General features: G+C 53.7%; 1 protein-coding gene across 5 annotated transcripts in view; it reads left to right on the top strand.

Annotated features, from left to right (window-relative positions):
* The window catches only part of MBP (myelin basic protein), a 98165-nt gene that overhangs the window by 14532 nt on the left and 56127 nt on the right, over positions 1–27506 (top strand). For all 5 annotated transcript variants that reach the window (XM_034642345.1, XM_034642346.1, XM_034642344.1 and 2 more), the window contains exon 3: positions 12690–12777. In XM_034642345.1, coding sequence (XP_034498236.1) covers positions 12690–12777 — 88 coding nt within the window. The remainder of the gene's footprint in view (positions 1–12689; positions 12778–27506) is intronic.

The following is a 27506-nucleotide window of genomic DNA, read 5'->3' as shown; positions in this document are numbered from 1 at the left end:
GGCCTGGCGGCCCCCGCCTGCCCCCTGCCCGGCTCCCCCTTAGCTCGGAGATGGCCAAGCACCGCGCTGTGTGGGACCCCTTCCCTCGGCCAAGCCCGGGCCTCAGGATCGGGCTCAGGACCCCTAGGGCTCCAGCTTCTGGCTCTGGGCCTGAAAACCCAGCGGCTGTGACTCCCACAAGATGCTCGCGTTCTGTGGACCATAGGTTTGTTTGCAAAGTGAGTTTTTATCAGAAGCTGTGACCCAGTTTGCAAGCCACTCACTTTGGACCATCGCAGTCGTTAGATGTGATATACTCACGTAGGTTAGTAAGTACAAATGATGTGACAACAAAGTGATTCTGTGTGTAAAACTGTGGGAAAGGCAGAATAGGCACCGGATGTGACCCAGCCACACACCTGCCTTCTCTCCTTAGGCCTCGAGGCCACTGATGGTGTGAGACAGGAGCCCGGTGCTCCCACGAGACGGGCCCGTGCACCATCTTGTTTTTACCTGGACGCCCAGAGCTCTCTTTCCTCGTTTCTTACTTCAGTGCACGGTATTCCCTAATTACTCCGTCCCTGAGTGCGTGGTGCTTAGTTCTTACGAGAGAGCCGGCGGGGGCAGGGAAGTCCAAGATTTTGCCCTTGTATCCAACGTGGCACCAAGGGTGAAGATGTGGGGCTCGCTCCATTCAGTGGGTTTTTAAGTTGCGAAGGCATCCGAGCTTGTGGTGGGTGTGCTTTCTGTGAAATGGTTTTCAGGTTCGATTTGGGATTTGCGTCTGGCTGAGGACGCGATCTCGGGTGTGGCCCCGCAGAGAGTCGTTGACCTGCCCTGCCGGCATCAGGCCCGTGAGTGTTAGAGGGCCGCCCCTGTGGGGGGGCACTGGGCCCCTTTGCGGGAGGGGAGTGTGAGGGGCCCTCCCGGAGCTGCCCCNGTTGACCTGCTGGCATCAGGCCCCTGAGTGTTAGACGGCCGCCCCTGTGGGGGGGCACTGGGCCCCTTTGCGGGAGGGGAGTGTGAGGGGCCCTCCCGGAGCTGCCCCAGGTCCCCTAGGTCACTGGGGCAGGTTTGGATGTGAGCTGCTTGCCGCCCTGGAGGCTTGTTCAAGGCCGGTTGAGCTCCGTTTCTCAGCCCTCGCCGGGGGAGCTCCGAAAGGCCGCGTCGCTTCGCCTTTGAAGGCAGGTTCATTCCGGGTGCGGACAGCGAGGGGCATGTCTTTTCCTAGGGAAACTGCACCTGCTTATTAATCAGGACAAACTTCTTTATATTTGCTACAACCCTCTTACGCTGTTTTTAATGACATGAAACCTAAAAATCCGGTTTTCAAAATGTCATTTCCTGTTTTTTCTCACTTGTTACTTTCGCAGTGTGGTTTTCAAAGGTTAAATTTGGAAGCAAGAGAGTTTATGTGCTGGAATACGTTCGTGTAACACTGTCTGTCTGAGTGCGCGGGTGTGATGCTGGGAGCCCGCCCGGACGCCGTAGGACGCGGGTCGGCAGCTGCGTGCACACCTTCTCGTGCTTCGCGCCCAGGTGACCGTAACGTGTCATTCTCCTAATTGCAACTTGGTGCCTGCATTGATTTAATTATCATACGGTTAAACAAAAGCCTAGATAAAATTCATTTTTATGTTTTTGCGGCTTTTGGTGCTTGCAAAACAGACTCTTGTTTAATACATCCTTAATTACACTTGAGCACAAGATGTATGTAACCGAACTCAAGTTGTAAGTAAATAAGTGAGATGAGTTAGTAATGACATTAATTGCACGTGGCACTGTAGGATTACGACAACACACATTATTCATAGAGGTGTGTGCTGTCTCATAATTGCATTAAGACACTTAAGAAAATACCAACGTCTTCCGGTTTAAAAGCAAAGGCTAGCTCTAGTGTTGTTTCAGAATGTGTTTGAGCAAAGGCCCTGCTAGCACAGCTCTCAGGCTCTCTCCCTCCAGCCAGGCTGCCCTCTCTTGCCCCCTGGCCCTGCTTGGGCCACCTTGCACCTGCGGCCCTTGTCGCGGTGGGCAGCTCCTCCCCTTCCCTCCGCCCTCACTGGCCCTGGCCTTCTCCCAGAACCCCTCTTGCAGCTACTCTTGTCTCGCTGTCCTTGTGCAGCTCCCCGCCCCCACGGCTGGGTTCCTTTTGTTTCTCTCTGGGGTTTTGCCTGAGACTCCAGCTGGCTGCCCTGCTCAGGGCCTTCTCAAAGAGGGCAATGGAACCCCCAACCAGGGCTGCCCTAAGGTACCGCCGTCTCTTGGGAGCCCTTGGCCTGAGCGGGTGCAGTGGCCTGGCCCAGGCTCATCTCAGGGAGGGAAGAAATGGAAGGAAGTGGTGGGAGCAGATACACACGTCCCTGTCTTTGCAAAGCAAGGCCTCCATAAACACGCATCTAAGGCACGCCTGGTGGGTGCTGGGCCCCCGTGCTCGCTGTCCTGGCTCACTGTCCCTGAGACACTGAGAGTGCTGCGGTTTGTTGCTGTTTTAGTCTCCAGATCACGTATGAGACACGCCTGGTTTCCATGTGGGATGGCAGTGGTTTTGGGTGTGCTTTGCACCCAGAATCATGGGTCTCAGGATTTCTTTTTTTTTTTGTATTGAATTAATAAACGGGCTATAGTGACTGACTCACACACCAAACAAAATAAATTGAATGCAGCATCTTTTTTTGCCCTTCTATTCTACTTTCTGAACATTTTAGTTTTTTTTTTAAGTTGTTTATTGCAATGCATTTCAAAGTGAAATATGACAAGATATTTGTACAGTATTCCACGAGCATATAACACTTCTTCCGATGACTCTTCTCATTTCACACAGACTCTTCTCATTTCATTGTGGAATACACAATATTTAGTTACTCTGTTTAGGAACATAGAGTTCATGCCTTTCTAGTCAACTCTTCAGTGTTTAAAAGAAAACCAATCTTTGATTTTATGTTTTTCTTCCTGAGCATGTAACCGTGCTCTAAAGACAAAGAGACAAGAGTACAATTTTTTTAAGTCGCAGTTCCTGCTGTGCTCAGAACAAGTATTGCTTCGTGCCCGACACGGAGAAACCCATCTGAGGGGCGTGTGCCCTGGGTAACCCGGCCGCCGCGTGACCTGTTGGGGTGAGTTACACACTCCATAAAGAGGCTTTTCAGAATATTTTTGTAACTCGTGTCTTCATCTGACTACACTCTGACTTAATTTGATCTTCAGTTATGAAACAAGAGAAGGCCTGTGGCCTGAAAAACAAAATTTCTCCTGAACGTGCCTTTGCCGAGGACGTCGTGTTCCGACTCTTGACGAAATGAGGACTCAGTCGCCCCTGGCGATGGGACCTACCACCACATGTACGTGGGAAATTCTCGAAATGTATTTAATCGCACGATGGCGTCCAGGTGACTCATTCTGGGGCTGAATGGGGAGAAATGGGAGGCAGCCTGCTTTGTTTCTCCAGCTCTGGGCACACGTTGGGGCAGGTTTGCTGCCTTATCGCAGGGACAGCAGAATCCAGCTTCGGAGAAGAGCTTCCGCAGAGACAAGTGATAGTTCCATTTGTTCCTTAGAGCAAGGGCCCCAAAATGCAGGCACAGATCCTGTTCAGGGGGAAATTTCTCTCTTTTTCGTTTTTACTGTATTAATATGCTCATTAAAACCTGCTTTTTAACTTAGAACAATTTTACTTCCACCTTTTCTGAAGTATGGAAAATCGGAGATAAAGATTTGTAAAATAAATAATGATGGTTGATGGCCTGGACTCTGCCAGCCGAGGGCCAGACCCTGGGGCAGGCTTCCCAGGCGGGGCTGTGGCCTCCCGCAGCAGCCCTGTGAGGTCATCACACAGTACCGTTACGACCGCTGGTCAGCGAGGTGGCTGAGGGATGCAGAGCTGGGGGTACAGTCTGGAAATGCAGAAATGTTGGACCTCTCTGCCCTACTGCCATTATCTGCATTATAGCAGCAATTACGGAAATACGTGCAGGCTATGTAAGGACCTATGTTTCGGGGAATTAAAAGGACCCTTAGGTTTTTATGACATAAAACTAAAGGAAGTGTATTCAGCTTCAAATTAAGAAGATCTGGGTTTTCCATCGCCTTGTACTGTTTTCGGTAATGTAGATTACCCCTTTGAGCTGAATGAATATCCTTACCTGAATTACCTTGAAGTGCATGTTCATTGAACTGGGAAGAGCTACACTGAACAGCCGGTCTCTGTCTCCCTGTCCCTGTCTGTCCCTCCCCCACACCCTTATGTGACCGTCCTTCTTATTTAAAACTGGACCAGCTGATAGAGCTGTAGCTTCCAGGAATAAATGGCAAGATATTTGTGTCCCTAAAATAGAAGTTAGTACGTCCGGTTTCGCAACAGGCCTCGATAAACACTTTTACCGTGACGTGACTTAATGCTTGTTTTGCTGTAACTTCTAAAAGTCAACGCTCAAATAAAACCCTGAGCTCCTGTCTCTGCCTTGGTTGTTTGAAGAACACTGCAATCCTACTTACACTACAGGATGGTCTTGGCAGGGACGGTGGTGTTAACATGAGTCGTTACAAGAGCCACTTCCGAAGCTAAGATAACGGCTCCAAAACTACCTTGATTCGGAGTTCCAGACTCCCCGCCGCGGCGCAGGGACCTTCCCTGGAAACCGCCTGCGTGCCGAGCTCTGAGCGCTGCTCAAACTCATGTGTCCTGCAGTTCACCCACTTAAAGCGTGCAGGTCAGTGTTTAGTAGATGGCAGGTGCGCAGGACAATCATGACAACTTTAGAATGCTGACCTCACCCCAGAAAGAGCATGTGCGTTGAAACCACCCTCAGCCTCCGTGCTCCGGCCCTCAGCCACCGCGAACCTTTTCCTGACCCTGGGTTTCCCTTTCTGGACAGTTCATGTGAATGGAACCATGTAATGTGTGACCGTTCTGTCTGGCTGCCTTTGTGGGGCTGACGGTGTCCCGTGTCCCGTGTCCGTCCGCGCTGCCCTCGTCTGATGACTGAGTGATATCCCCTCATGCGCATGACCGCATTCTGGGCATCCATTCATCCACTGAGGGGGGCGGGGCTGCTGCCCCCTTAGTGCTTATAAATACCACAGCTGTGGGCAAGATTTTGTGCGGACATAGGTTTTCATTTCTCTTTACGTAGTTTTTCCGTTTAAAAACAAAACCTGGATTTTCGTATACTCTTGTCATCAGAAAGGCTTGCTGTGTGTTCTTGGATACGATTCCAACAGACAGGTCTAGGAGAGGAGCCCTGGCTTTGGCATCTCACCTCATGGAGATTGGTCACCTCATTGCTCTTTTCTCCTGGGGTCCGCAGGATTGAACAGGAAGCATTTTCTGTGCCTTTATCCATAATTTCATTCAAGTTCATCACTGTCACCAGATGGAGAACTAACCAGCCTAGGAATTAGAGAGAATAAAGTCTTCCAAAATTTTAATTCCCTGCATTTCAAAAACCAGTTTGGGATCTTGGCGCTGAATCCCGTGCGGTCCCCACAGCGGACGAGCCAGCTATGGTGAGGAAGGGTCCCTCACCCTTAACATCACAGCCCGGGCTTCACCAGGTCCTGGCTATTAGGGGAATGTTCTTCTTTTGATCAATAGCTTTGTTGAGATAAATTCACAGACCATGGTACTCCCCCATCGGAAGTGCACAATTCGGTACTTTTTAGTCTAGTCACAGGATTGTGCAGCCAGCGCTGCAGTCTGACTTTATAACCCATCGTCACCTCTAAAAGAGACCTGGCACCCACTAGCAGTGCCTGTCAGTCCCCCTCCACCCTGACCCCAGCTGCAGGCACCACTAGCGTCCTTCCGCTCTGTCTAGAGTTGGCTGCTCTGGCCATTTCATGTGTGTGTATGGCCATCACGCAGCATGGCGTTTGGTCACCAGCTTGTTTCGTGTAGGGCAGTGTTTCCAAGGTTCCTCCACGTGGCAGGTGTCCGTTACTGACGAATACTATTCCACTGCAAGAATGTGCTGCATTCTCTGGACCCGTTCATTCACTGGGGGCATTTGGGTTGCTTCCACCGTGCGGTGTTAGGAACACGCTGCTGTGACCGTTCTCGTGCAAGTTTTGTGTGGACGGATGCTTTCCTCCCTCGTGGGCGTATACCCAGGAGTGGATTTGATGAGTCATCTGGTAACTCTGCAGTTAACTGTTTGGGGACCCACCAAAACCGTCTTGCACAGTGACTGCACCATTTTCTGAGCCATGTCTGGGGGTTTCAACTTCTGCATACCTTAATCAGCAACGACTGTTGTCCGTTGTTTTGGTTGTATCCATCCTGGAGGATAATGTGAGCATCTTTTCATGTGCTTATTGGTCATTTGTACGTCTTCCTTAGAGAAATTATTCAAATTCTTTACCCATTTTTTAAAAAAATTGGGTGTTTTGTCTTTTCATTGTTGAGTTACGGGAGCTCTTTACATATTCTGGACACTAGTTCCTTATCGGATAGATGATTTGAAAGTATTTCCTCTCCTTCTCTAGGTTGTGGTTTTACTTTCTTGATGGCACCAGTTGCAGCACGGTTTTAAATTTTGATGACGTCTAATTTGTTATGTCTTTTGTTGCTGTGCTCTGGTCTCCTATCTAAGAGCCGTTGGGGCACTTGTTCTAAATTAAATCTGATTCTCACCTTCAGTCTCTAATCTGGTCATGTTGTCCCTCCTCTCCAATTAAATCAGAAGAGCAGAAGAGTTTTGACGACTTAAAAAGTATTTTCATAAAGAACTTATTGCCAGCAAACACACTAGTGGATGGATATGCCGTTATCTCTCCCTCTCAAATACTTCTCTTTGTCTAGACCAGTGGCTCTCAACTAGGAGTGACTCCCCTCTCCCATCCTCAGGGACATTTGTCAGTGTCTGGGGACATTTTTTGTCACAGCAGCAGGGTACCATGAGCATCTCATGGGTAGAGGCCAGAGATGCTGCGAAAGTTCCCACGGTGCACAGGAAAGCCTACACCCTACAACAAACGCTCTCCCAGACCACAGTGTCAAGAATGCCACCTCGAGAGACCCCTGTCTAAACTGTCCCAGGCCTGGCCTTTTGCATTAATAGCCCCATTCTGTTCTGCTTCTGCATAAAAAGGGAAGTGCCTTTGAGATGAGCCATGACTCTGGTTTTCGTTTTTCTTCATACTCTTCACTTCGATCCTAACAGCTTGCAATGTGTTGCTAGTATGTTTTGTTGCTTATCCAAACCCAGCCTAGCGCAAGAGCAAGGATGATCCTTTTATTTTTAAGAAAGAAACCAAAAAAGCTGAGTAATTACTGCAGGGTTTATAAGAACTATTTATATTAGCTGCCCCCACACACAGGTGTACATACACACATGTATACACTCTCTCACATCCGTACACACACAGATACACACACACACACACACACACACACACACACTCAAGCTCAGGAATTTTTCCTGTGCTGATATGTTAGTACTTCCATGGTTTCAAACACGGTTGATCACCACCTCTGGATAACAAGAACCAGGAGGGTTTTTGCAGCTACGGAGACAGCAGTGACCTGGTCCTCCCTCCGCGGGCTCTGGCCCGAGAGGAGCCGCTCACCCCGGATGGTGTGGCCAGGCAGGACCTCTTCAATTGCTTCCCCCAGTCCCCTGTGCTGGAGCGAGTTTCCCGTAGACAGAGTCCACCCTGCTCCATACAGACCAGCTGTGTCGCCAGCAGCCAGGAGCCCCTCACGCAGCCTGGTCTCTGCATCCCGAGGGCTCGCGCTCAGCCACGGTCCAGGACCCCTCTCGCTCCCCGAGCCCGCCCGGGCCTGTCCCCGCGGCCCTCCCTTCCTGGACGCTCCGTCGCCTGCCCGCACAGCAGCACGAGCCCTAGAAATGCCTTAATACCAAAAAATGCACTTTCTTCTTTCTCTTTCACTGTTGAAGTCAACATCCATCAAGAACTGTTTCTGCTACAGATGGAGGGACGTGTGTTCACTTCCTGGGGCTTCTGCAGCCAAGTTCCACAGACTGGAGCTAAAAATGCCAAGATCCTGTTCTCTCTCAGTCCTGAGACCGGAGTCCAGAGCCCGGGTCTCAGCCAGGGTGGGTCCTCTGAAGAGACTGTGTTCCAGGCCTCTGTCCTAGAAGCTGGTGGCGTTCAGTAGCCCATGGCTTTCCTTGGTTGGGGACACATCCCTCGGTGGGCACTTGGCCTTCTCCCTGTGTGTCTGTGTCTTGTGTCTACGTTTCCTCTTATAAAGACACTCATCAATGGCTTAGAGGCCCACCCACCACCCAGGGTGACCTCATCCTGTCTAATCACAGCTGCAGTAACCCTGATTCTGAGCAAAGTCAGCACCCCAGATATAGGGGCGGGCTGGAGTGTGGGCAGACCTTTTTAAGGGGCCCAGTGCAACCCAGCACAGGGAGTAAAGTTGGTGGCTGACTGTGGGATTTGAGGGGCTTGGGGGGTCTGGAGATTTGTGCACTCTTGGCCACAGCAGCCAGGTGGGACCCTGGAACAGCCACCTGACCAGGGGTCAGAGGCCCCTGAAATAAATGCATTTTGTTTAAAAAGAAAAAGACCAAGACTCTGTGGCTCAGATAATATAAGTATACAGATGGTTGTACGATGTCACACTGAGTCCTAAATTTGTGTCTTGTCCTGTCTAAATAAGCAAAAGCCTGTCAAATACGCGTACATAGAAGCAGTGTCTGTAAGGAAGAGACCACACGGGCTTGAAACATGTCTAGACACTGGCAGTCACAGACACGATTCGAGAATCAGGACACACTGCGGCAATGACACTCTGGGTCCCGGGCCACGGGGACTGACCCTCTTTGCATATCTGAATGTTTTGTGTTTTATCGTTTACAGGAAGCTTTTATTTCTTTGCCATGAAAGTTCCCTTACGTTTGACACACGTCTTCTTGATGGTGTTTGTTTTGCTTTGGACATTTTGCTTATTGAAAATGTATTATTCATAAGGATATATTTTATATTCATGGAAGAGCAGCAATGTCAGGGCTCAGAAAAATCTTTTTATTTGGACAGAAATTAGTCAGTGGATTTCCACATGCTCTATGGGCTCGTTACTCAGGAGATGGGAGGAGGTGGGGTGAGCCTGGAGGTCCTGTCTGTCCTCACCCCTGCACCCAGCCCCCCAGCTCCTTCACGGAGTAGACGGTGGACACTGTGTTGCCACAGGAGAGCAGGTGCGGCGGAGGGCACCAACCATCGCTCGCCACGATACCCCACCAGCCCCCGCAGAGGTGGCGAGCCTGTGCGACCGTGTCATCGACCTCCAGCCACTGATGGCAGAGTGATTCCCAAAATGCTCTCCTCTCTGAGACTCGAGGGATTTTACACCAGGAAGGAAGGTGTCGCCAGTTCTAACTGGAAGACGCTGGGAACCGTATGGGCATCCTGATTTTAAATGACGACGCGTGGAAAATACGCACCCACGATGAATAAAAATGGCAGCTGAATTGTACTGAATTAATGACTTCTCCAGTAATACTTACTTTGTACTTAGTGAAGAATACAGCGTTGAGGTCGGCCTCAAAGCGAGGTGTGAACCGGGACACATGACGTGAACCTCCAGCTGATGGAACAATCTATCCAGAAGTGTTCCCTGTTCCAAGTTTTACCCTCCTCCAGAATTAGATAGGGAGATACTGAAAAATGCGTGGTGAGCCACCTTTGGCTTCCTCTGCTGAAACAGAAGTTACCCATTTTAAACTGTATTAACAGTTGAACGGTTTTCTCTCCAGCACTTGCTGGGTTATAAGGCAATGTCCCTGTTCTCAGACACTTTCCAGTGTGGTGGGGAGAGACCAGAGTCCCCAGGAAGTCTGCCGTGGGGAGGAGCTCGGACCCCACCCGGGGGAGGAGGAGGAGCTGAGGACCGGCAGGGAAGTGGCAAGGGGCCTGGCAGGGTGAGGGCCTTGCTCCCAGATACCTTCCCCCACACTCTGACCTGCCCAGACCCTGAGGGCAGGAGACTGGAACGGGTTTTCCAGGCAGAGGGACAGCTTGGTTTCTGTTGTCCTCTGTCCCACAGAAAAGGCTGTGAATTTTATCCCAGTTCCCAGCGACTTCCTGTTTCCCTGAATCCCCAACAACACTGGGAGTGGTTTCCCAACCTTGTCAATATGCTGGAAAATCCCATCTTATTCCCGTTTTGCTGTGTATGTCTTCAGTTGCTAGCAAGTTGGAACACTAGTCACTGTTCAGAGTTGTTTGATGAGACCGTTGGATCTCAGTCCTGGAAACACCAAGTTAGTTTATGGACCGACCGGTAATAGCAGCCTCACTGGGGAAGGTGGACACAAACCTCGCCCCTCCTCCGTGATTTGGGTGTGAATTATCAATACGCCTCTGACATATGTAACATCGGCTCTCATTTACGTATGGGAACGAGATTACAAATGTTGGTTGGTGGGCTCTCACCCTCTCATCCGATCCCGCCTGCCCAGTGGTGGAATGGAGAACCCTCGCTTGTTTGGGGTGGAGGCTTCCAGAGGGCCCTGGGGGACGGGGATCGGGAGCGCAGGGCCTCCTGCTGTGAGTCCAGAGGGCTGGCCTCTGCCTCCCCAAGGCCACGGAGGTCCCCTGCCGCCTGGGCCTCACCTTCTCTCCCACCTGCTGGCTGCCTGCATGGGCTTGTCCCTACCCCTACCCGGGAATCTGTCTCGGTCTGAATCAGACCTTCTGTTGATGGGGTAATAACGTATGGCTTCCTCACGAGAAGACTCCTATTAGTCAAGACAGTTTTTGTTGCAAGTGGCAAACCCCACTCAAAGCCCTGAGACCTGGGAGGGAGGGGGAAGTACAGAGACGGGCCCAGGGGAACACCCACTGGTTTCACAAAGGACATCTCTCTCCCTGCAGCCCCCCCCAGGCTTTCTGGCCCACCTGGCCCAGGGAGCGCGCAGTGCTGGCAGTGGCCCCGAGGTGGTGCCAGTCCAGCTCGGCCCCAGGAACTTCCACACAGCTGATACCCGCCCTCGGAGCCACGTGCCCACTCTCGAGGCTCCCAGAGATCTGTCACAGCAAGGGAGGGGAGTCCCTCGAGGAGGGGGGGCAGGGAAGCTGGGCGGGTCAAACATGTCTGCTGTAAGACAAGGCTTGGGGACCAAGCTGGGGGAGGAGGCAGCTAGGTGCCAGAGCCAAGGCAGCAGAAGGGAGGATTGTCACCTTTTCCCCCAGTTTCCTTTTTTATTTAGCAAACATTCATAGAACAGTTTCTGTGTGCCAAGTATGTTCAAAGCACTTACAAATGTTAACTTTCTTAACCCTCGTTATGACCACAACACACAACCATGCAATGTCACTATTTCTTCTTTTTTATAGACAAGGAAACCGAAGCACAGAGAGGTTAAGTGACTTGTCCAAGGTCACACAGCTAATAAATAAAAGCCAAGCCAGAGTATACTCCCAAGCAGTCTGGCTCGAGAGCTTGCATCCTTAGCGACTGTGCCTGCCTTGCTCTTCAGAAGGAGATGAACGTACAACGGGAAGAATAGCTATCTCTTGGTCCTAGCTGGAGACTTGGGGAATGAGAGAGGCCTGGGAAAAAGTAATACAGAGAAGGGTGGAGGCCAGAGAGAGGCTGCAGGGCATAGCAGGCCGCCGGGGCAGCGTCCAGGAATGTCCCCTTGTGCATGTGGCCTGCCAGCTCCCGCGGTGGTGGTCGTAACCCAGAAAAACGCAAACCAGGTCCCAGGTCAAGGGCAGGAGTCTGGTGGCGCTGGTGGGAGTAACTGAAGTGTGGGCCTCGCGCTCTGGCCACGAGGGCAGGTCAGATGGTGCTGTGCTGGCCGCTTGAAGCCACCACCAGGGTCCCTGGTTACCAGACCAAAGCAAGTTGCAGAGCAGTGAGTGGAGCGAGGCCCAAAAGGGCTGCTGGGGCGGTGCAGGGATGTGGACATGCGGAGGGGCGCGGGCATGGGGAGGGACGCGGGCATGTGGAGGGGCGCGGGCATGCAGAGGGGTGTGGGCATGCGGAGGGGCGCGGGCATGTGGAGGGGCGCGGGCATGTGGAGGGGTGTGGTCAGGCCTTTTGTAGTTGCACTCCGTCACACTAATGAGATACACTTGATTAAACAAATAGGAAGAAACTAAACCATATCTAGTCTATGCCCTTAAAATTTAGACCTAAACGGAATGTGCACCCCGGTGCTGCTGGTAGGGCTCCATGGCAGAGCAGAGGGACGCGGGTGGCAGCCTAGCCCAGCACGTGGCACCCAGCTCCTCCTCTGTGGCCTCAGGGTGCTGCGTGGACATTGGCATCGATTTCTGTCCCCGAAAGGGCCCGTTCCTGCACCAGGGCTGCCCTACCTGCCTCCAGGCGGCCAGAGCTGGAATTGAAGGAAGGCAGGTTCGTTGTCCCCTCCTACCTGTGCGTCCGCCTACCTGCAACCCAAACAGGGACTGGGCGGGCAGGATGCTCCTGGCATACAGGCAGGATGACGAGCTGATGTGTTTCATCCCAGGTGCTACTCAGGTTCTTTTGTATGAGAATATTCCCGCTGGCACGAGAGAATGCTTGCGAGCTCAGGCCGAGAAAAGCGGCGGAACTCAGAGTCCTCTGCACAAAACCCACCCCGAGCCCAGAGACACTCTCTCACGGCTGGACGATGAGCAGAGGGATGTGATTTTCTGCTGGAGAGTTTATAAGAAGAAAGATGTATCACAGCACCTCGTTGATAAAACACTGCATCTTAAGAGAGGGTCTTGTTCTGCTTTGTTTCCAGGACGGAGAGCCTAGCGCAGGAGAGTCTGACAAGAAGAGGGACATCCGCCAGCTCTCCCAGGAGGCCTTGGAAGACAACGAGGTGTTCGGTATGTGCCTGGGAAGCCAGAGGACGGGGCTCTGTGTGCGTAGATGCACGCATTGGGGGAAGGTTTTAAGTTTTCAATCACATGAGCAATCAATCTATGGATCGTCCTCAGTATTGAAAATGCAGATGCTGTGGGAATGTGCGCTAAGTCCCCTTGGGCAGCCTCCTGCGCTCGGTCCGTCCTCCCCAACGTGACCACGCAGGTGGCCGGCGGCAGCTGTCCCCATCTTGTTCTTGCTTTTGCGCTTTGTGCCGTCTTGAATGCAGACTCCAGAGACTTCCCAGGCGTAGCCCTGCTATACGATACTTCTCTCCTTATCTGTTTGACCGTTGTGGGTGGAAAGCCTAATGGTGCTTATTAAACAAACTAACGGGGACATGAGACTGTCCCGAAGCCCAGATATTTCAACCACAAAGAATGACTCAGGAGGTGTTAGAAAATAACCGTTTTCTATAAAAGTTTACTTTTTCTATAAAAAGTTACTTTTTGTAAACTTTCTATAAAAGTTTACATACACGACTGACCTGCATTTCTGCGCCCCCCCCAAGAGAATGAATGAACGAGTTCTCATTTGATTTTAACGTTAAAAAAATCACCTTTCCCATGTGACACGATGCTCCGTGACTTGCTCACGATCACACGGCTGAGGGAGACGCGATGCAGATCTGTCCTCGGGCCCTGCTGTGTTCTCTCCTCCAAGAATTCCCAGAGACGTGGGAACGAAGGGGCAGCAGGAAGCCTGCCCCGACCCTGAGGGCTCACTGGCATATCAGAGGGAAAGGGAGCCGTTTTCTGGCTACCGAAGTCGTTGTCCCTTGGTCGCTGTTGCGTGCCTGCAGGCTGTGACGCTCACGGCAGACAGGCCTCCTCGCCGCGTTCCCTGGCCTGGCCGCTGCTTACTTACGGAAAGGGTTTCTTAGTACTTTGGCTTCTCTGGCAGGAAAAGCCGCCCAATTTCTTGTTCCTGTGATTCCATCCTGAGTAAACACCCATAATGACAGAAGGACCGCTGCCCAGTGTCTCAATATCTTAAACTGTCGTGAAAGTCAACATAACCCAGAGGCGCAGAGACTGAAAACAAAGCCGATCCGTTTGATGGAAACCAGGGGGTCAGGCACTCGCCCGGTTGCATCTGCTGCACAGGGATTTTCCGGGGAACTGGGCGGGGCAGGGAGGGGTTGCTGGAGCGTAGTCCGCTGCCCTCCCGCCGCGGGGCCCCTACCCCTTGGGGGCAGAGCTACCGGAGGGAGAAGAGGCCAGCACTCGAGGCCAGGAGCCGCCACCAGCGTCCTGAGTGCAGACGGAAGGCGGTCTGCAGATTCAAACTGAGCACCTGAGTGTCGATGATTTAGAGAGTAAATCGTCTGCGAGTCTCTAAAATAAAGGTTTCTCTAGACTACCTCTCTGCTCCCATATTCCAACTCCGTGTGTATATAAACACGTAACAGAAAACGACAGAATAAGAATGTCCAATTTTAGGTTTCCTATATGACAAGGATACCTTTTAAGAAGGATTTTGGGGGAGCTTACTTATTTTTAAAGCAAACATCATCTTCCTCATTGTTCCCCTGGTTAAGAGCTTTCAGGGTAGTTGACAGAGTATCCGTCACCCTGTTCCCGTTGGGCACACACACTGCACGCGTGTGCATACGCACTTGTGACGTAGATACGTGTAACGTGAGAAGGGTCTTCGATGATGCGTGTTCCCTTAAACCGGCGTCAGCGTGGTCTGGTTTCCGAAGCTCTTCCGACGGCAGCGCTCGTCAGCACACTCCCGTAGATGCCCAGCTTGGAGGCCGAGTCTGCGGGGTCGGCCGTGCACCCGTGTGCATCGTGGCACAAACTTGCATTTGTCTTCTGCTGTGAAGAACAGTGGCACAGGCAGACGCCTCTGTGCAATTTGCTCTGACTTCCCAGGGCTAGAGCCCCGGGCACGCTCCCACGGGGGCTGTGGTGCAGCCCTCACGTGGTCAGGAAACAATCCCTAATCGTCACCTTCACGACACAGGCAGCTGACCCCAGATGCAGGCTGAGTCACAGCAGAGGGCAGGTGTGAAGAGTGTGCCATCTGATGGCATCTGCCCTTGAATGAGGGTGGCCTGGGGGGCCTCGCAGCTCCCGTGATTCTGTGCTCAACAAGCCTGACTCATACAGACCAGGAGTCCCTGCAGAGCCGCCCGGCATCTGCTTCTGAACTTACGAGAATCCCCCACTCCTGATGCTTTCCTGGAATCCAGAGAAACCCTGGTCTAAAGGGGCAGAGTGATGAGGGAAAAAGAAGCTAAATGGATCTTGGCTGTCAATCTTGACTGTATAATCTTGGAAAATATATCTGAGCATTCTTTTTAAATTAGGAAATGTTGTAAAAATGTCATTTCAAATGAAATCAGCAGCTGTCTCCCACTTTTCCTGACTACACAGTTCTCCGAGTATCATAAAAAAAAATTTTAAAAGCCCATGCTTTTGCAATGTTCTATGAACCCTGAGTCATCAGCACCCATGTAGCGATAATCTTCAAGCTCCCAGCAGTCATGTTGTCCACGTGTCAGACGAATGGCCCTTATCCTTTCCCTGACTCATTTCTTCAGGGTCTAGTCCTCAAGCTCTCTGTGAATGTCAGGAAAGACCGTTGTCCTTGAGCTGGTTAGAGTCCTGGCTTAGGGAAAGAATTAGAGGGCGTGAGAGAAGTTCGAGGCCAGGGGCAGACCATGGCAGGTGCCCGGAGCTGCTAGTCACACTGCATGCTCAGAATCCCAGCACGCAGCTAAAAGCAGTGGGCTTCCCCCATACCTCCTGGAAGGCCAGAGCCGATCACATACTCATCAATGCACTGAAGGCTTTTGTTGACCTTTTCATTTCAAGGGAAAATCCCAGCAAAGGCTGATTCTTGGTCTAAGCGAATCACTCCTGAGAGCGCACTTCTCAATCTCTTCCTGTAATGTGTTTTCTGACTGGATGTGGTCATACTTAGGACTGTTTGCCTGGTTACCCAGAGAGGAAGAACACACAGTAGCCTAGAGAACCACGTGTTGTCTGAGCTTTGGGGAACCGGGTCATTCTGCGGTAGGCCGGTTACTGAGCTCTTTTTTGCACCGTGCACCCACACATGTCGTGCACAATCCTCGTCATTTGGAAAGCAGTCAGCAAGGAAGGCAGAACAGTCATCCCCACCCCTCCCTCCAGAGTTCGCTTGCCACAGAACAAGGGCAGGCAGGGCAGTTGAGGTGAGCGGAAGCCTGGGGTCTCCCTAAATTATAAGTGACAAAGGAGCGAAATCCCCAAAAGAGGGCACCCCTGCTCTTTCCAGACAAGCGTGGCTCCTTCCAGACATGACCCACATCTCCCAAGTCAGAGCGGAAGGGATGAGTCCCCAGCCCATCAGGTGAGCCCTGCAGGATCCCAGGGTCGTGAAAACATTGCCTCCCCGCCTCGGCACATAACAGGGCCTGTGGCTAAGTGAGGGACGCACGGCACGTAGGGACAGACTCCTATGGAGAGTCACGGGGAAAACCTTCACCAGCTCGGTGCTCAGATAATGGAGATAGAATTATCTATGTTTAGTGTTCAGCAGGAAAGTATTCATACTGGAAACACTGACGTTTATGCAAGTATGATCTATTAAGTATGTGTGCGTGTCTTTATTTCACAGAGCTTGCTAGCTCACGACGAGAAAACACACAAAGAGTAACATACAGAAATCGTAAAGTCACGGGCGAGTCGAGTGAGACCACGCGTGTGAACCATGCGGCAGTTGCTAAATGCTGAACGTCCACCTGGTGGAAATGAGGCCCCGTCCGTTTGTTTAATTTCTCATTTTGTGAGGCAGGTGATGCAGCCGCGTCACGTTAGCCGTGTCATTTCTGCGCTGCGCTCGTCTGCTCCCAGGGAGCAGGGGAGGTGAGAGAAGCCCCCAGAGCGGACAAGCAGGCTCACGACTGTGCAGCTGTAGGCAGCCCTGCCCCCCCGGGGACCGTCAGGAGGGGTCTGCGTGCGTTCCTCAGAGGGGGCCCCGCTGGTTTAGCAGGTGTAAGAGCTCTCCTCCCGTTTCCGTCTTTATCGCAGTTGGCCATGTGGTCGTCGGCAACCGCAGGGCACTTCCGCGGCAGCTGTGGCGATGGGCTGCACAGGTAACGTGTAGTAAGCGGGATGCTCAGCTTCCTGTCACCTCGGCGCTCGGTCTGAGGCACGTGTCCCACTTGTGGCCTCGCCTTGTCGGTCCTGCGTGGCTCGTGCACAGCCCTCGAACTCCTCCAGGGACGGGGGGGCCCTCTGGCTGGGGAGGACCTATAAGAGCGTGTGCAGGGCCACACCTGTAAAATACTCCGTGCCGTAGACAGAGCTGTTCCCCGAGGATTTTCACCCAGCAATCAAAAAAAAATCATTGCCGCCTTTGTTTCCAAGACCCTTTCATGAGAAGATGTTTTTGAGCTGCTGTTTCAGTAATAATTGTATTTGATCAATCCTGATTACTGGACTGAGTAAGCAGCAGTCATGGCTGATAGAAAATTCTGTCCCAACTCAGTTCTAACTGAAGGCCAGGGATCCGCCCCATGCTTGCTGTGGCCCCCACGTGGCCTGTCCTCGGGCAAGGGATCAGCGCCCTCCCAGAACGGCTCTCGGCAGCCTGCCCTTGAGAATCGTGGATGCTGGCTTTAACGTGTTGCTGGTGACGGCTTGATTGCTGCCTGGGCCCGTTACTCGTATCTCGGCCAACGACAGAATCAATACTGAGCGTGTCTTTGGGGCAGATATAAACCAGGCAGTCACAGCCACAGGTTGAGAACTTGAAGGAACATTTGATGTCATCGGGTCTGACCCCCCAACGTAGAGATGAGTGCCTGCCTTCCAGGAGAGAGGCCCGAAGGGCACAGAGACAAGACCGTAGCTCCCACTCCCAGCCCTGCCCTGAGCCCCCCCCTCCCCAGGACACAACGGCTTGTCCCCGGGGGCCGTGGAGAACAGAGCAGCTTTCATTTCTGTGGTTGACAGATACGTTAAAACAGCGAAGCAAGAGAAGACGTATTATTCTGCGCGTTTGCCTATGAATGGCACTTTGTATCTTTCAAAACCACACACCTGCGAGTTTATGTGGCCTCGTTGTCGTTCCCAGGCAGCCCCTTGGGGGCGCCCCTCCTTGTTTTCTGGGAGCTTACTCCTGTCTGGCCAACAGCTGTTCCCGGGCAGGTGCAGGGGCAGTGCCGAGGGCCCCTGCAGTGAGTGTGGGAGCTGGGGGCCCGTGGGAAGTCTGGTTCTATGTGGCAGCCCCTACCACGAGCAGCTGGACAAGCGTCCCGGCCTCTAGTTACTTTGGTGGGGCCATGTCACTGAGTAACTCGGCATATGGACTCCAGGCCTCTGGCAGGACACACAGCCTCGGTGTCCCGTGCAAGTGGGGACCTCACAGCTGACCTCTCGGTTGTTGTGAGGAATACACGGCATCAAGCAAAGTTGCCCTGGGCAGAGCTCGTCAGGGAGGAGGCAGGGGCCATGTGCATTGCCACCCACTGTCTCCACCCAGGGCGCACCTGTCCGCGAATGTCTGGCCTCCCCAGCCAAGCCCATCCTACCTTGAATAGTCTGCACGCGTATATGATATTTAATTGTATGTGTGGCATTTGAATGTCAGGTGTGCGGATGTCATGTGCCGTTTCCCTGAATCTTCTGCGCTGAGGCTCGTTTTCCAGACAGATCATCTGAGGAAAGTAATGGGAGAGACGACAAAGGCCAGTACCTGGAGACAGCTGACCTGTTCGGCAGGACCAGGAACCTCTCTGTCCTCTGCCACATGGGCAGCAGGGAGGGGTGTTGCTGGCACTCCTCTGCTGGCAGCACCGTTCTCTTACGCCCCCAGGACCCTTGCAAGCTTGTCTCGCTCGTGGAATAGGCACTCACCCACTGACCTATGCATCACCGTGGTCCACGCCACCATCGGCACGTACCTGGATGATTCCGGGAGCCCCCTCTGGCTTCTGCTTCTGTCCAGACCCCCACCTTCACGCCCAGCCCCTCTCCTCTCAGCACCGTCGCAGAGCACACAGCCCAGTGCGCGCCCCTCCCTGCCCAGAGCCCCGCCACCTTGCCACAGTCTGTGGGCCCCTATGGGCTCCAGGGGCCTCTGACTGCACCTCCCACACTCCCCTGCCTCCCTCACCCAGCTGTTTTCTGTTCCTGGAGCACGGGGTCTTTGCACAGGCTGTGCCCTCCCCCTGGAACACTCTTCCCCGGACATCTGGTGGCAAGCTCCCCACCCCTTCCAGTCTGTGCCCACATGTCTCCTCAGTGAGCTCTCCTCTGACCAGCCTACTTAGCAGAGAGCTGCATTAGGACAGGTGGGCGATGCCAGCCTACCAAACGAACACCAGAGTCTCAGAGCTCGATGTCCTGGCTTTACCCGTGTCAGAGCCCAGCAAGGTCAGGCAGTTCTCCCCCAGCAGTGACTCAGAGACCCAGGCTGCTGCCCCTGGGGGAGTGGGCAGCCAGAGGGCGGCATGCCCTGCAGGGACACAGTGTCCACCACTTCCACTGAAGCTCCATGGGCCAGAAGTGGTCCTGGGACCCCAGCACACAGGCCGTCACATGGCCCTGTCTGGCCAAGAGGAGGGGAGCCAGGATCAGGGGACGCTGCCTCCTGCTGCCAGGAGTCCGGCTCACCATGCATGGCGTGTTGTCTGCGTCCCCCGGTGCCCGCGGAAGGGGAGCTCAGCATGCAGACACAGGGCCGCCCATCTCCTTGCTGGGCCCGGCCCGTGCGGCTTAGTCAGCATGTGTGATAATGCAGTGATCCGAGGGACCCCACCTCCCCCTGCTGCTCTGTCCTCTCCTCGCTCTAAGGCAGACTTGCCAACCGCTGTATTCTGAGAATAACGCCTCCTAGCCCTGAGTCGTGAGAAGCTCTGCCTCGCACTACTGCTGAGCGAGTGACGGGCATCAGAACATGTGTGTGCACGTGCTCGTGTGCGTGTGGGTGCGCGTGCGCGTGTGGGGAAGTGTTCTTCCCACTGACAAAGTATCTCTGAAACGCTGGGAGTTGCCTTTGTTCTTTAAATTAGGAATTGCTAAGACTACCTTCATTCTAGCACTTTCATAAAAACGGTTGTCCTTGGCTGCGGTTTGTAGTTTCTCCATATAAATTCCCCATAACGGTGAAACCCTGGGCCACGCAGCCCCTGCGGGGAGTGGTTGCTCCCCAGCTCCTGGTGCCTCCCACGGAGAGCGCCGCCCTGCAGTACGCGCCCCCCCCCCCGCCGACTGCAGAGACAGGTGCGCTGCGCCCAGCTGGGCATATCCTTGCCCTCGTGGCAGGCGCTGCTGGCCTCCCGGCCCCCTGAGGCCACAGCGACCCGTCACAGCAGGGCTAGCCTTGGCAGTTGTCTACAGCCTCCTGAATTTAGACAGGAGCAAATACCGTTTCACGTTCTGGAGTTGAGGGAGGGTTCTCCGAGGTGGGCACGGGCTCGCACATGTTCCCAACACCTCCCTGCGCGGTCTGCAGGTGAGGTCAGGTGAGGAGGGGGGACGTGCTGCTCCGGGAAGGAGGCCGGGGGGGCCCGCAGGCAGCTGCATGGGCAGAGCGTGTCCTGCGAGGCAACCCTGGGTCTGGCGGAGGCTCGTGCCAGGAGAGAACGATGCTCATGTACACCACAAGCATGCTGGGCATCCCCTCCGGAGTCACATAGGCCTGACGGTGGCTGCCCGCGCACTTAGCCCCCTGGGCCTGGCCTTCCTCATGAAATGGGCGGCTAGGAGTCACTTGAGGCCATCCGGGCCACAATAGGACAACTGAAAGACTTCCAGAACAAAGAGGGAACACAGACCTTACAAACACGCAAATAGCAGCTGCAGGGGCTTCGGCCAGTGGCCAGCAACCCCGGCTTGAGGCCCGGGGATGCATGACCATCCTGGCCCCTCCGTGGACCCCTCTGTCTGACCAGCCGCTGTGTGCCTGACGAACGAGCCTGCCGGATCTCAGGCCTGCGGTTGGAATGCGCCCATGTTTGGCTCCCGTCGGTGAAAGTCACCGTTTCCCATTCCGCCTCGCCCCCTGTGGGAACTTGCAGGGTGAACCCGGGAGCTGCAGGGCGGGGGACCGTCCCCTCCCGAAGTCTCAGCACCGAGAGCACGTCCAGGGGCCCGGGGCCTGTGGACGGGACCCGCCGGCATGCAGAGCGGCGCTCACGCACACCTCTCCCGGCCGTGGCGGCTCGGAGGTGGCCGGCACCCTCTCATCACCTCTCCCGCCAACAGCAGGGCGGCATGCGTGTCTGTTCCGTGAACCCCTATGGGGTGAGCCCCCTGCTTCCTCGCCTCCACCAAGAGCGTTACTGTCGATATTTTCTTTTTTTTAAAGATTTTATTTTGTTTATGTGACAGAGAGACAGCCAGCGAGAGAGGGAACACAAGCAGGGGGAGTGGGAGAGGAAGAAGCAGGCTCCCAGCAGGAGCCCGATGTGGGACTCGATCCCGGAACGCCGGGATCACGCCCTGAGCCGAAGGCAGACGCCTAACGACTGCGCTACCCAGGCGCCCCTGTCGATATTTCCTAAACTGAAGAAATGACGTGTTTAGAAAGGAAAACAAAAACGCACACTATGCTGTGGGTTTGGCAGTGCTGCGGGCCAGAGACGACCAGACCCACAGCCGTCCTTACCCACCACGGCGACTGACCCCACCGGTCCACACCACGGCCGTGCCTGAGCTCCGCTTTTCCGACCGGTGTTCTCCTCGGAGCTGCGATGTGTGATGTGCCAGGAAGGCTGTCAGTGGTCCTCAGTCCGCACTGCCCATCCCGCAGCCCCCTGGCTCGCAGCCATAAAGGGTCGAGTGAAGGGCAGGTCCTTGCTTCAGCCCAGGCTTCCCGCTCTACGGGGGTGTCACTGCCCTCCATCAGCCATGCTCCTGGGCCCCCCAAACCTCCCCGTACACGTCCAGATCCAGAGAAGCAGCCCCACGTCTGTCCGGCGGTGACCTCCCGTACCAGTGATGGTGGGGGCAGGCGGGCTGCTGATAGAGGTGATGAGTGTGGCACGGTGCCGGCGGGTTTGAGGTTATCGCTCGGGAGGGCGGGGCGGTTACGGATGTTCGTGTCCCCGAGGTCGGGGCCGTTAGAGATGCATGTGTTCTTGGCCAGCAAGTGAAGTCCAGGTAATTTAGCACATCCTACCTGGAATATTAAATTAGTTGGACTTGGTGCATTCAGGCCATTTTTATCTCAGGACTTTCCAACTTACATAAAGTGCACATAGGAAGGCACCTTTCTCCGTGTCTCTCTGACAGCAAGCGATCTTACCCCTGCCTCTAGCTGAGACTTTTTATTTAAGTTACTTCAAAAAATCATGTCTTAACGTTCAATTTCTTTTTCCCAGAAGCTTTGTTAAGAGCTGGAGACATGAGCAGGTGTTACAACCAGTGATCCCAGAACTGGAACGTGACGGGATCAAAGCGCGGCCGCCACAGGTGGAGAGACAGGGGCGATGGGACGCACTTGTGAGGGCAACACAACAGGGACTCCGAGAACACTGTGGGATCTTGGGGGGATCTTAGCATAAGATTTGTCCGTCTTACTGGAAGCAGGTGCAGCCCAACCACAGTGGTGTGCAATTTGATGCACACACTCCTTCACACGTGCACGGACACACTCACGTGCTCACACTCACGCACAGAGGGAGGGAGGGCAGGGGCTCTCCCACGTCACCTGGAGCTGGTTCAGAGGCCCGTGGGTGGAGGTGCTGGGAAAGGACAGCCGTACGTTTACCCTGCAGGACGTGGGCACCCCCCATGTCTCCCTTCTGCACACCAGGTTCTGGTCCTGGCTTGTCCCGTACGTAGGAATCCACCTCACTGTGCAGGGGATGCTGTTCCGTCCCCCAAGTCCTTCTTCCTCACTTCCATTAAAATTGAATGAGAGCAATAAGTATCTACAATCGTGTGGGGGTGAGGAGCTAGCCGGGGCGGGGTGGGGGGAAGCACGACAACAAAGAGAAAATTGAGGCCAGGCCGTCCTGCAGGTCGGTTGGGGGGAGCGGAGACCAAGGGTTTCGGACGTTAGGAACAGGGTCATGTCGTATATGCACGCTCCTTGGGTTCCAGCAAGTGGTCCTTCAAAGTTCAGATGCTTGGGACGATCAGCAGCACTTTGACTCACTCATAAAGGAACCATCCCTTTGAAATACTGTACAAACCCGGCATAAATTCTCCGAAGGTGGGACTTCCTAAGCCATTGACACAGAACCTTCCACTGAGCAGTATGTGCAGCTGGGTTCCTGTCCTGGGGTGTGCCGAGAAGGACCCGGTAGCTGGCTGTCAGCGCCAGCAAGGCTTAGAAAGGGGAGGAAGTACGTAATTTGACATTTAAAATATAAGTAGAATGCTATTTTTGTGTTTCAGAACCCTAGTTTATTTTCAGAAATTATGTGAGTTTTCAAGTCTTTATTTTTGCAAATGCTTCTCTCTTCGGCAAGATTCTCGAGCCAGGACAGAAGCGTTCTTTGCCAGCTACACCCCGATGAGTCAGCAGTGCGCAAGTGTGGAAATGCTTCCGTGGAGCAGTCGTGCTCTGGGGACATGGAGCTTCTCCAAGTCAAGAGAGGACAAGAATGCGGGAGAGAATTGCTCAATGAGAACATGTCAGTTTTGTCCTTGCTGTTGTCACCCTGTGTAGGACATCAGCAGTGACAATGCCCACACTCAGCACAACCCCAAACAGTACCTGTTTCTGTGGCTACGGGAGTGGGCATCCCCCAGGGAGTCACAGGTGGTCAGGGGCTCCCCAGTGGCATCTGCGTGGGACCAGAAATAATGGTGCACAGACAGGGGTGGACAATAGCCGTGACCTTTCCTGAAGGTGAGCACATCTGAGCTCCGACACCCTCACGCGGGCAAAACACTCCTTGCAGACCTTCTGGCGTAGGGTCCGTACTTGGACCCTACACTTGCAGGAGCTTCAAAGACAGAAACTAGACCAGAGCTTTCTTTGTTCGGGGTTTGAACGGGGCCCAGACTAGGACGTTCTCCATTCTGCATCTCGTGTGGGTGCAGGGGGAGAGCAGTGGACCAAACAGTGGACACCCTGCCTCTTGGACATTGCTTTCCAGCTGGCTTCAAACCTGACTCTCGCTTGTTTAAGCGAGTATTTTCTGCTTTGACCTCCTTGGGCCTCACTACTGACATCCATAAGATGCAGACTGTCATACCTGCGGGGCTGCGATGTGGGGGGGAATGACGTCAGTAACACGGTGGTCTTGTCACGAGAACCGTGGATTCTCCTGCCATCCCCCCTCTTCGGGTCATCAGGCCCCCGTTTGTTCCACCCCCACCCCCTTAGCCAGAGGTCATAAACACGTTTGCTGTGCTATGCTCCTGCCTTTTCCCCACCACCGTGTCATGCCTGGAACGTGCTGGAGGCAGGATCACAGCACTCTTCCAGGTGGAGGACCCCACCCCACAGGGGAGCCGAGAGGGCCACTCTCACCCGCTCCTTGTTGGGTGCGTGAGTCCCTGAGAGGGGCTTTTCAGTGGAAGGAGTGTGTTTCCAAGCGGAGAAAAAGGAGTTCGAAGCAGAGAAGCCAGAAGAGACAACTGCTACACTTAGGTCTTTAACTCTCAGACTGACAGCATCCTTCCTACCAGCACTGTCTGGTGGTCACATTTTAGTAAACTAATTATTCAAGTTCTGGCTTTTTAGTTGTTTTCAGTAGTCCTGTGACTGTAATTTTTGCTCAGAATCTTCTTCTGACGAGCAGGGGATCTAATTATTTCATTGCATGACACACAGAGGTGTTCTGATAGATACGGAATCAGCAGTTAATTCGCTGGCATTCAGAATTAAATACTCAACAGGTTTTGACTTCTTTCAGTTGCCTTAAAAACCGGAGCATATCCCGTTTCGTCTTCTGATTTCTGCTTGTTGAAAAGTTATATTGAAGCGACACCGCAGTAAAATGGAGCCATCCTTAATTGCTTTCATTTTCAACAGATTTATGGATTTATATACCATAAAGTTTGCCTGTTTTAATTGGGCAAATTAATGGTTTTAGTATATTCCCAGAGTTGTGCCATGCCCACTCTAATCTAATTTGGAAACTTGTCACCCTAGAGAAAGCATCTACCGTTGGCAGCTATCCATCCCCCACCCACGGTGTCCAGCCCTTGAAACCACTACCTCTGTCTGTGGCTTTGCTGACTTGACACTTGTGGACTTTGTCGCTGGCTTCTCTCCCTTAGCACAGTCTTTTTAAGGTCTGTCCAAGGGGTGGGCGAGTGTCCACGCTCCGTTCCCTCTTTTGGACAACCCCTGATTTGTTGGTTCCCTCCTCGGCTCGTGGAGGTGTGGGCTGCTCGCTCGCCCCGGCTGTCGTGAGCCCTGCTGCCGGCCGCTGTGCCGTTCGCGGTCTCGGTGGGTGCAGGGGCTCCATTCACGCGGGCGGACGCCCAGCAGCAGTGGGTTTGTTTTGTTTCTGTGTTGAGCTCCAGAGGGCAGGGCTGTCTGTGTACATGTTCACTTTTATGTCTGGCATTTGCATGTGATTCTTTATCAAACCCCATTCCACCACCTAGGGGGAAAAGTGCATTCTAATGTCTGATTCACTTAATCCAGGAAGATGTCAGGCTAGCAGGCAGCTGAGGAATGGAGGGACACTGGATATTTTGTGGCATCAGACGTCTTCTCCCACCTCCAGGATTTGTGGTCATCACTGAAAGATTAGCTTCAAGTTCAGCTTCTCTAAGCCGATGCTTACCGACACTGAAAACTTTCCCCACATCTTCCAGCACTGCCCCTCCCTGCACCCAAGAAACGAGACGGTCATTCAAAGTCTCTGGGGACCATGATCTGTCGAATGCCCCCAGGTGCCCTAGGCATGTCAGGAGGGGCTCCCAGATTCATGGTTCGGGGGGACGGCCGGTGTTAGGGAGAGCATGGAGGCGGCGGTGTGCCGAGGGACCCTCACAGGCTCTGAGCTCTGCTCTTCTGGGCCCCATCCTGAGTCTCGCCCTCACCTCGAGTAAACCGTGCTGCTCTGTCTTGTGGGGGAGCGTGAGCCAGTGATGTAAGGTACGCCAGCGACGTTGGGAATTCTGCTCCTACAACAGCGGGTTCCCATGTCTGTGAATGTCCCAGAATAGGATGACAGCCTCCACGGTGAACATCTTGGATGCTCCTGGGACGGGAAGCGGCTTTGGGTCTTCACATCACCACTGGGAACGTGGCGAAATAGTTAACAGGTCCACACGGACGAGAATGAATATCCGTGGCTAACTTGCCGCTTGGCCCCACCGTTCGAACGTGTGGGTTGTTGAGTATTTTGTACATGCAGCCAGTCGTTGGCATTAATGACATGCTGCCCTCCTGGTGTTTCCACGCAGACGTGCAGTCCGCTCACGGGCTTGCCGCCGAGCTGTGCTGCCACGGCCAGCAGTGCCTGGACCCTGGCCTGAGCGGCGGGCCCATCTCTGACTGTCGCAGCTCAGGGATGGCTTCCTTCCTTCCTGTGTGTGGCTGACTTGCTGGCCGGTTAAGCAATTTCACGGGCACGTTGGCACTTTTTCTAATAGAAAAAAGAGATGAAATGAATTCATGAAGTAATTTTAACTTTGAAAATGTCTTGGCTGCAAAAGGTGGAAATACTGACCGCTGCGGGATTGTCACTGTCCACGCCCATCCCCCGGCCCTCCTGACTCCCGCGCAAACCTGAGTGGTTTTCAGAACATGCGTCCCAGGCCGGTGGAGCCACAGGTGTTTCTGTGGGGTCATTGGTCACGCGCTCATCTCGGCTGGCGGCTGCCTCACGCATTGCCGACCCGCTTAGTCCAGCACTGACCTTGTCTCATCCATGGGCTGTAGCGTTTTCATGGAGGTTATGGAGGCTGGGCCGTGGCCTGTCCGTTCGCTGTTCTGAGGCTGCTTTGGGTCCCGTTGTCATCTGCGTTCTCCAGGATGTAGTTCCTTTTCCAGTGGGAAAGAAGAAGCAGACTGACTCCGGGCACGAGAGCCGATTACTTAGAAGAGCGCGCCTCGGTCACAACGTAGGAAGATCAGAGAGACCGTTTATCAGTGTGTCTGGGGGGCTTCAGTCACACACACGCCCTACACACACGTGTGCACACAACACAACAACATAGAAATCTACCACCATCCCAAGGATTGCCTTTAGGGAGAAAGACATGTCCGTTTCCTAGAAGTAAATGAATTAGAACAGAAAAAACGTGTGGCTGTTGTTTAACGAATGCTTTTTTCCCATTACAAGTTGAGCTTAATTTGCCAACGTTTCAGACGTGATTTTGTCCATTCCCAGAGCAGGTGGTTTCTGGGTGCCTTAGATGCACATGTGGAGCCCCTCCCCCGGGAGGCGAGCACTGAGGGGGCACCGGTGGGGCGAGGTGCTCACTCCGGGATGGGTCGGGCCCGGGGCCAGCCTCTGTGAGAAGGACCCGCAAGGCCGGGGCAGGGGTGGTCTCTGAACTGAGCTCTGCGAGTCCAGACAGGGCAGCAGCTTGTGGGCCTCCAGAGGGAAATGGGGAGATGAGGGCAGAGCTGGGGAGGCAGGGTCGCTCTGCCCCTTGCGGAACCATCACAAGACGACTTTGCAGGTGATGCTGGGAGAGCGGTTCTGGTCTGTCAGTTGGTGAGTGAGCACTGAGGGTCCCGAGCACGGCGGGGACTGAGAGATCAGACCGCGGGGGAGCCTGTCTGGTGGTCACACATCCAGGATAAGGCTGCAGGGATGCTGCTGAAG

The sequence above is a fragment of the Ailuropoda melanoleuca genome, chromosome 14 (assembly GCF_002007445.2).
Source record: "Ailuropoda melanoleuca isolate Jingjing chromosome 14, ASM200744v2, whole genome shotgun sequence".
Taxonomy (NCBI): domain Eukaryota; kingdom Metazoa; phylum Chordata; class Mammalia; order Carnivora; family Ursidae; genus Ailuropoda; species Ailuropoda melanoleuca.
This window is presented reverse-complemented; position numbering and strand designations above follow the sequence as displayed.